This window comes from Genypterus blacodes, unplaced genomic scaffold, assembly GCF_046128005.1.
Source record: "Genypterus blacodes isolate CSIRO-AG114 ecotype Tasmania unplaced genomic scaffold, CSIRO-AGI_Gbla_v1 ptg000073l_1, whole genome shotgun sequence".
NCBI lineage: Eukaryota > Metazoa > Chordata > Actinopteri > Ophidiiformes > Ophidiidae > Genypterus > Genypterus blacodes.
Genome location: NW_027466883.1, coordinates 2,593,288 through 2,603,047, shown reverse-complemented (window position 1 = coordinate 2,603,047; position 9,760 = coordinate 2,593,288). Strand labels below are relative to the sequence as shown.

Below are 9,760 nucleotides of genomic sequence, written 5' to 3'. Positions count from 1 at the left end.
AAGTAAATAACATTCACGGGTTTGTTGTGATGATGCGTTCATGAGGTGTCAGACAAAATCCATCAAGACTTGTTTCACACACACAGCCGTGAGGCGTGTGTTGACCTGCAGCATCATTACCATTTCATATTTTTAGATGTAAGTTGTTATGTTTCTTATAGTATTTATTTGGCTGAGCCAGTGTCTTGTTTGCGTTCCCTTTGTTGGGGTTTGTTTGTTTTTATTTACCTGTCTAAATCAGCTCGGTAAACAAGCTCCGAGCTCCTGTCCAAACCTGTTTACCTGTTTACATCAGCGCGGGTTTCTTTCATTTTCTTTCATTATTAAGTCAAGATGAGCAGAGAAAGTGCGAGCCAATGATGGTTTTCACTTTGCTTCCTTCCTTTTGAGGTGATTCTTGTAGAGCTGGCCAAATTATAAACGTTTTATAAATGGAGAAGTAAAGGTGGAAGCAAACTAAACCCAAATTCGAATCAGTTGTGTGTTGATATCAGCCTGCACCCAAAAAAGCAGACGAATCAGGGAAACATTGTTTTGTTCTTCTTCATGGTTTTGTTTACCGGTTGCTTCTTGTTTTTCATCCACGTGATGAGTCGAGGGTTACGTTTTGCAAATTGGAGCTTTAAACATTTGGTTATGTTTCATCTTGGGATTCAAACAACACAACAAGTGAGAGTCAGAAATGTCGCCCTGCATGAGCCAACCACTCCCATCTCAGCCATCATCTCCTTCCCCGGCACCCTTTGTCTCTCATTTCCACATTTTCAACGAGTAAAGACATGATCCACTTCTTCATTTCGATCTTGAATGAAACGTAACGCTTACGGTGCTTTTACGCATAAAGAAACCACAATCGATTCGTTCCAATTTCAGATCCTTCGTTATTTTTCAAGCGCTTGGGGATATGAGTGATGTTCACTATCAGACAGGATGATGTCATAAATTAAACTGCGCTGATAGGTTTAAGGCATTTATCCTGTAGAAGTCTGTTTCCGTTAATCTCATCACACTTATTCTAACATAGAACGCCACTTACGTAATTTTGCGCAGGTACAATAGTGAAACTAGTGAAGTAAAACATCCCATAATAGCATCAGTCACACAGCTGATCCAGGCGCTAGTCTTTGGGTTTATTATTATTTTTATGTGTGGTTTATTTGTTTTACTATCGGCACCTGTCAGATGCCTTTCTGCCCGGGAATGGTGAAGAAGACAACCGTGATGATGAATGTGTGAATGTGGAGCAGAACGTGTAAACAAACTCAACACATCAAAGCGTTTGGCACTGAGCCACGAGGCCTGACGAGCATGAACATACAAAAGGCAAATCAGCACATTTAAGAGTATTTATGAAGTAAAAAAAAAGAAAGAAAGATACAAAAAAGAAATACAGTAACAACTTTTAGGCCCAATTCTAATTTTGTATTTTCTGGTTTAAGATTGCTATGCTTGTACGTCTACAACATTTTGACACTTTCTCATTTTATTTTGACATTTAAGAATAAAAAATTATTAACCTAATAATTTTGTAATAAATAAATAAGTTAACTAATTTCTTTCAAATGTATCTATCTATTTATTTATTATTATTTTATTTAATCATTTTATTTTATTATTGCAATTTATCGTTTTATTCAAAGTGATCAAAAATAATTGTTAAGTTGTTAGTTCTTATTAAGGATATAGAATATAATTAAAAAATTGCCCAACATATTATCATTATTATAAGTAGTAGTAGTAGAAGAACTATTATTAGTAAAATGATTATTGTTGTTGTTATTGCTATTATTATCTGGTATAGTTTCCTGTGTGTATTTTTCCTGCAGTGTGCGTTTTGTGACTTTTCACTCTAATCAGATCCATCCGCGTAAACCTCATTGCACGTTTGCTGATTCCTGGTGGTTGAATAACAAAAACAAAAAGGTACAAATGTATTAAATAAAAGACGGTGCAGCTCAGATTTTCGTATCTGAAACACACTTTAACTTAACGCACTCAGCAGAAACCTGGAGAGAATGGGAATAAATGTTCCCAGTTGCCGGTTTACTGCTCCAAGTTTAAGATCCTGTGGGAAATCCAAGTCCTAACTAATGAGTCATTACGGGGACGCGCAGGGATTTGTTGTCTCAGAGGGTTGGAGGTCTGATATCTCAATCTGCCCCCAGCTGACTGACATGTGCAACAAGATACACACATGTGGAGTGAGCGTGTTTGTGTGTGTGTGTGTGTGTGTGTGTCTGTGTGTGAGTGTGTCTGCCAAGGCCTTTGCCTCTAATTTGTCACCAGTAACGCCACTAATGCGGGGTATTAAGGACGCGCAGCAGCATCGCCCCCAGCTGTTTGATACAAATCAGATAAGACGACATGGAGCTTTAGGCTGTTACTCTTTTTTGGAGACGCGTCATTAAGATAATCCGCGCTGATTGGCTCTAACCTTTGCCGGTGACACCATTAAAAGTCTTCAAGCAGGTCCGCGCGTCTCCAAGGTTGACTGGCCCGGTAACTTTAGCGCGGCCTTAATGAGGACGAACGCGGGTTAACGACCTACGTAGTGGCGTTTCAGAGGGCCGGAGCCGCGCTTGAAGGTAGAGGGACACACAGACACCATATTTACGACACTTTTACGCATACATCACTTTGACGTTTGTTCCACTGGCACCTGGCAACCATTAGTATTAAATATTGTATCCCGCCTGCCTTTATGTGGAGCTCTCTTTGTCTGGCCCAACCGTTCCTGCACGTTCACGCACCAACCAAGGCGCAACCAGGGTGCTGAAGCGGGCGATCTGATGCGGACCACGCCACCGTGAGGAATCCTGGAGTCATAACAGGATATTGTAAAGCTTCCTTATGCATCAAGATCTCAACACTAATACAGATACATTGCATTAGTCAGTTTGGGACACAGGGAAGAAGTTCAATATCTACATAAACAAACCCAATATGAGAGTCAGGTGTATAATGTGACCTCTATTAATAGCACTATATATCTAATACTTGTATTAAATGTATAGATACAGTATATTACAGCACCATTCATTTGTGTCATGTTCATAAGGAACCATCATCTGCAGGGGGACAGACGACATGGTTCCAGGTTTGTTTCACAGTACAGTGGCGCCATCTGGTGGACATGAGCCTCAGCAGCGCCCTAATATGAACACGCTACAGTAATGTTGTGTTATGTTATGTATTTTCAAATGCATTATTGTGAGGTTGTAATTATTGAGGCTCTCACTAAGAATGTTTTACACAAGTCTGACATTTTGCTGATTATAATGAGGTTTTATTATTTAATCCTCATACTTTTACTTTTTCATGGGGACTATGAACTCACTACTGAAGTAAGTAAACTGAGAAACTGCTTTTCATTGTTTAATAATTATATTTGTAAGTGAAATCTTCCATTAATTATAAAGTATTTGTAATCCCTGACCTGAATGAAAAAGTTGTATGTTCTATAAAGGGGATGATTGACTGATTGATTGATTGATTGATGGATTGATGGATTGATGGATTGATTGATCGACTGTTTTGAACATTGTATCCTCTACATCTTTTAGCAGAATGAGGCTCTGAGTCATGTTTATATGCTGGTTGGCTCATTTACTACTTGAGTTCTGCTTGATAAACACTGAGTAAATGCAGAGATTTCCTGCCCTTGTGCCCTTGAGCAAGACATCAAACAGCACCTGGAACAACCAATGCTGTGGGCCAGATGAATTCAGAGGACCTCCACATTCCACCCTTCCAGTGGTTTTGCTTATTCGTGGAGGATCTGGACTCCATGAAGGCTCCTAATTCTGGGGATGAAGTAACTTATCGATGCTTTGATGTGCAATAACAATGTGTGTACAGTGTCAGAAATCAGACGTCAGGTGTGTGATCCTCCTCTCAGTCCGGTCAAACACATTCATCATCATATTTGGTGTCATGCTGTGTATCCAACACTAAATTCGCTCTTGTTTCAGCTCATCTCTACAGTCACTTCTAGTATTTGTCCTGTAGGGGGTAGCAGAGACTCACACACACACAGAGAGACACTGCTGACTGGTTTGAGCTCCTGGTGATTGATGATTGATGTTTAGGAGATGATTTGTAAACAACAATAAAATGATCACTAATTCCTTTACAAAAGCAAAAATGAGAGAAATACTGACCTTTTATTTCTTTACTAATTTTTGTTCCAGGGTAGTTAGAGGTGCAGTGGGCTCAGAGTGTGGACGAGGCCTTAAAACAAACAGCTCTAATCTGAGCACCGTTTACTTTGGACAGACTTTACATGTTATCTTAGTGTTGGGAGACAATAGCCAATAGTGGTTGTAGCACTACTGGTCAAACTGTGTGACCTCATTCTAAACACCAATGCAGATAAATGTGATACTAAATGCAAACAATAAAACTCTTCCTTCCACAATCACAGCAATTCATAAGGAAATCAAGCTATAGGTGTTGTATTTTTCATTTGGCAATATCACCAAGCCTGATTAACCCTTAACTCCCATAACTGATGCTCTGTAGTTTTATTGATATGGGATATTCTCAAATATGGAACTGATGTCAAAGGTAAATGGAGTGAAACACATTCGGTCAGTATTTTGTTCGACCTTTCCCCATTTCATTCTAACCAATGGGAGTTAAGAAGTAAAGCTGCCTCTTGTTAACCCTTTGAACTCGTCTTCCAAACAGCTGTGTTCTTCACCTTCACACAGGATATGATAAGTTATTTAAAATGATTGTCAAAATAGGTTTATTGGCATAATGTAACTTTGAACATCGCCTACATTATGAAAAAGCACATTTGTGTATTGAGTTCCTTATGAATAATCCTGGTTTGACTTTGTGGCTGCATATTGAGACAATTTCAGCAAACAGCTGCTGCAATCTGAACCTCACAAGACCTGGGTTTGCTCCAGAGAGACCCCCCCCCCCACACACACACTCACACACACACACACACACACACACACACACACACACACACACACACACACACACACACACACACACACACACACACACACACACACACACACACACTCAGCCCTCTCCAAAATGCTAATAGTATTTACAGGAGAGGGGAGAGAGGGGAGAGGATAGCAGCGGCAGGTGCAGCTGCTGAAGCATCATGCTACACTGGGCCACCATACTGCAGGGTTGGGGGGTTGGAGGGGTGACAGTGGTGTCATTGTGGGTATCTAGGTGATGGATCATGATTCAGATTGAAATCAGTTAGCACGAGCGTGTAGGGCTTTATCTCTTTCTCCCTCACTGGGTGCATAAAGAGGATGCGTTGGTACATATAGGCTATAACATTTGGAATCGCCTCACGGTTCCGTGGAACATAAATCATATTATTCAGCGTGCATACATTCCACTTATAGCTCCCATTGTTGTTCCAAAGTGATAAACGAGGGAGGTTTTGTTTGTTTGTTTTTTTGCTTCTGTGGGCGCAGATCCATGTGAGAAAATCTCCATTTGGTTGAGAAGGGGGGATTTGGGAATGGAGAGTTGAACAACAGAGTAAATATTTGGCAGTGGAGAGCTCTTGGGAGCTCCGGAGGACCCTCTCCTGCTGCTGTTAAATAGATTAAGGGGCTTGTGGGTCATTGTGGACAGAAAATTCCCGCTCTTTGGACATGACTTCTCTTTGCCTTTCAGTGTTGTTTTGCTCTCCAATGGAGTGGCCTCTGTAAACTATCCACTCCAGCAAACCTGCATGCATATACTGTAATCCGCTGCTGTTTGTCAACCACTGGTGGCTTGTGTACACAGAGATGCTCCAAAGGGAAGGACTCACTCCAATCTGAGGAGTTGCTGTTGATCCTTTCCTATCTTATAAGTCATTTACCGCGCCTGGGTTCGGGGGTTTCTCTGTGCGTAAATGTCCTTTTACGCGTCAGATGAAGGCTGATTTAAGTGTATTTTATTCCTCATACGGGTCCGATCACACAGGTCAGCGACTTTGTGAACTGTGGAAAAACTAAAAGGAATTTAATGCGTCCTGAATCACGCATGTAATATTGCTTTAGACTATAGACTTGGCGGCAGGGGGACGCAGAGCAGTAGATAGTGGCCCGGATCCTATTCAGCTCCATTCAAAACCATGACAACAAGGAACAAGCTCGGATTTATCCTCCAAAGTTAAAGGACATTGTGCCTGGGCGTCAATCAGGCATTATTGCGGGACTGAACAAATGCAAAATCTTGACTGGAACAAATGCTTCCAACGGGTCTCGGACGCGGGGCTACATTTTCCTCTTTTGTCCTCCTCCTCTGCCTGGCATGTATTTGTGTTCCCTCCCGTCCGACCACCCAGGACGACTGGGAGGGCGCCGTCCACTCCGCCTCCACCGCCTTCGCTGAAGTGGATGAGGAGCCGTATCAATATCAAATGCGTGCATGTGTTGCGTTTAAGGCCCCGACGGCAGCATCCACATCAGCAGAGGAGAGCAAAGCAAACAGCGCGAATCCAACCAACAATGATTTCACTTTGATTATGATTCAACTCGAAGACAATTTGAGCAAATTTGAGCAGCAAATCTTGATTAAAACTTCCAAATATTGATCCAAAATGACCAGGCAATGAATATACGTGTCATTGCTCAAAATCACATGAACTCACGCTTGTTCTGCACTTTTGATTTGATAGAAAATGGCATCTTCATCTTCATTTTTGCAGAATTTGTGACGAAAATTAAACATTACCATCAGTCTCCATGTATATCAATATTTACATTTCACATTCTAAACCCCGCCTCTCTTCTTTGGGACTCATACATCTAGACGCATATTAGTTAAACCAACGCAAGGCATCACGCTAATTGCTCACTTTGTATGCAAATATTGGACACGTTGTTCGGCTGAGAGGAGGGAGGGGAGGTGTGTGTGTGTGTGGGGGTGATGATGGGATGGGTGCTCCTCTGTTGTCACTACTTGCCACCCAAGACGTGATTCAAACCACCCGCAACAATCACCATTATCTGTTCATCCCCATGTTTGGACGATACGGGACGAATCTGTAATGATGACGAGTGTTTCCTTCGCTCATTGTTAAAGCTCCGCCGGGTCCCTCACCTATTAGCACCATTGGGTGACAGCACTCGAGCCATTCAGGTGCTGCAGGAGGAGGAGGAGGAGAAGGAGGAGGAGGCTTTATAAGCGCTGTTTGCAGCTTATGGAGAGCTGTTTGTGTAAACACTGAACCGGAGCACACACACACACACACACACACACACGCTGCTTGTCTTGTCTCGGTGTTTGGACAAGCGCGCCCTCTACTTTTCTTTTTTTTTTGGAGGGTTTGGATTCTTCCTCTTATTTTTTGGAGAGCTTTTTTTAAACTTACAGAGATCGGATTTCAAGGAGGTGATGGCCGTTCCCGCGAAGTTCAGTTTTTCCGTCAGGAGCATCCTGGATTTGCCGGAGCACGACGCGGAGACGGCGCGGCGCTCCTCCCCGCTCTACACCTCCTGCTCCTCCGGCTCGCCCTGCTCCTCCTGGATGGAGAGCGACCGGAGCCCATGCATGTGTGAGTGTAAATATTCTTATTAATTTGGCCTTATTTGTTAAACTATACTAACATATCATCCTGTTGAAGTGCCGTTGAGCAAGTTCATCTCTGTGTCTTATGTCTCAGCGTCTGACAGCCGTGATTGGTTTACCTATTTGGTGCTCATCTTCTTCAATTTGTCCCTTACAGCCTCGGATGAAAGCAGTCTGGAGGCCTCGCCGGACTCCACCAAGCCGGACGACTCCGCCGTGGAGTCCGAGTCCGAGAGGAGCACGAAGAAGAAGAAGAAGCGCCGGGTTCTGTTCTCCAAGGCCCAGACCATGGAGCTGGAGAGGCGCTTCCGCCAGCAGCGCTACCTGTCCGGCCCGGAGAGGGAGCAGCTGGCCAGGATCCTCAGCTTGACCCCCACGCAGGTCAAGATCTGGTTCCAGAACCACCGGTATAAGATGAAGCGAGGGCGAGCAGAGGGGGGGGTGGTGGCGGTGCACGACCTGGAGGTACCGCATCCGCCTCCGCTCCTGCGCAGGGTGGTGGTTCCGATTCTGGTCCGGGACGGGAAACCGTTTCACACCTGCTTGGTCGACACGGAGAAAGGAGGCTGTCCACCCTTCGCTCTGGCCTACCCGTCACCGGTTGCTCTTCCACCTCATCCACCTCTTCATCCTCCTCCTCCTCCTCCTCCGCGGTACCAGCACTTCAGCCCGGCGGCCTCCAGATGCTCGTTCGCCTGGAGAGACTTCTGGAGCGACTCGGTGCCGTTTAACCCTTTCAAGTGAAGTTTGAACGCACAAAACTCATTTAGAATTGCATCAAATGTTTTCTGAATGATTTACCTTTTTGCAACATTTTGAGCAACTTAAAGAAAAAAAAACATTTTAGATTCTGACTAGAATGAAACACATTTTGCACATTTTTTTTATTTGGATGTTTTGAGTGTGTCTGCGTGTCTATTTTGATAATTAAAATAAGATGATAATATTTTCTCGCGCATTTCCGGGCTTAATGATGCAGCCTGTAGATTATTTTTTAATTGTGTGGTGAAATAATGTATTTGTCCGTTTTTTACGCGTAATATTTGTATTATATTGTTGGAGATATAATATGTAGGCTGCACTAGGCGGTATAGAAGAGGCCAAATGTAGCAGCAAAGCCACTATTAGCCTGAATGTGTGAAGGAAAACTGTTATTTGTATCTTAAGTTGCCTTTCTTTGAAGGCGTTTAACTGTTTAAACTGTTGTTTCTGGACAAAATTATTAATAAAACTTTCTCTTATTTTGTATCACGAATCCTCCAGCGTTATATCCTGAATTATGTGTTTTTTAAGTTTAACAGGAAAACTCTGATTGAATATAAAGGAATGACTTATTTGGAATTAATTGCATTTGATCTATTATATTCTTATTCTTCTTTGGGATATATAATTTCACATATGTAACATTTCCTGTGATCAGATGAGGTTTAAAGCTATAGTAGGAAATGTGTCTATTTGAAGTATAAGAGATGTAGCAGGTCCCTGACGCGGTGTCCAAAGGCTTTTATGATGTTAAAAAACCAATCAGGCACCCAAAAGCTGAGCAAACACGACTGAGAAAAGGACTGGATTTTTGTTAAGCATAAGAATACCCAGTAAACATTACAGCCCCGCTCACTGTGGCAGCCTTTGTCACTTGGGCCTCACGGGCTGCTTTTCACTTTGACGCACTTTAACGTTTTGTCTCAGCTGGGACAAATGAGGCTTTTAATCTGAAGATTTGACAGGAAATCTGTGCTGCTGTGTGCTGCTGTGGTGTTTAAGAAGAGGGAAGAAGATTTCGAAGTTATTTCAGTGAAGTTTGCACATGGATCCCTTTAACGTGCAGGTGTACAGCAAAGTGCTTTCCAAAATGGGAAGATGTGATATTTTTGTCACTTTCTTGTACAGATTTTAAGGTCAAACATCTCCTTTGGCTCTAGTGAGGTTGTTTACAACTATCATAAGCATTAAGCTCTGTTGGGAGTGAACTTACAAACTTACTTACAATCACAGATCACTGAAACGGTTTACAGTTGTGGCTACATTTGTGCTTTTCCTGCGTGTGTATAAGCGTTGGGCGGCCTGCTGAAGCATCTCCACAGCCATTAGGATGAAATATTGCACCATGAAGAAGCACGTCAGGTTTTCAGACGAGCTCCTCTCCTTCCACGCCCCCCTATAATGTTGTTTGCTCGTCCTGTGACCCTGCAGCCCATCGTCCCTGTCACCTGGT

General features: G+C 42.8%; 1 protein-coding gene across 1 annotated transcript; it reads left to right on the top strand.

Annotated features, from left to right (window-relative positions):
* Nucleotides 1-7,371: 7,371 nt before the first annotated feature.
* On the top strand, nucleotides 7,372-8,289 carry nkx2.9 (NK2 transcription factor related, locus 9 (Drosophila)). The gene is made up of 2 exons (XM_076157437.1): nucleotides 7,372-7,531; nucleotides 7,703-8,289. Exons 1-2 carry the CDS (start codon nucleotides 7,372-7,374, stop codon nucleotides 8,287-8,289), a joined length of 747 nt encoding a protein of 248 aa, XP_076013552.1.
* Nucleotides 8,290-9,760: the final 1,471 nt, after the last annotated feature.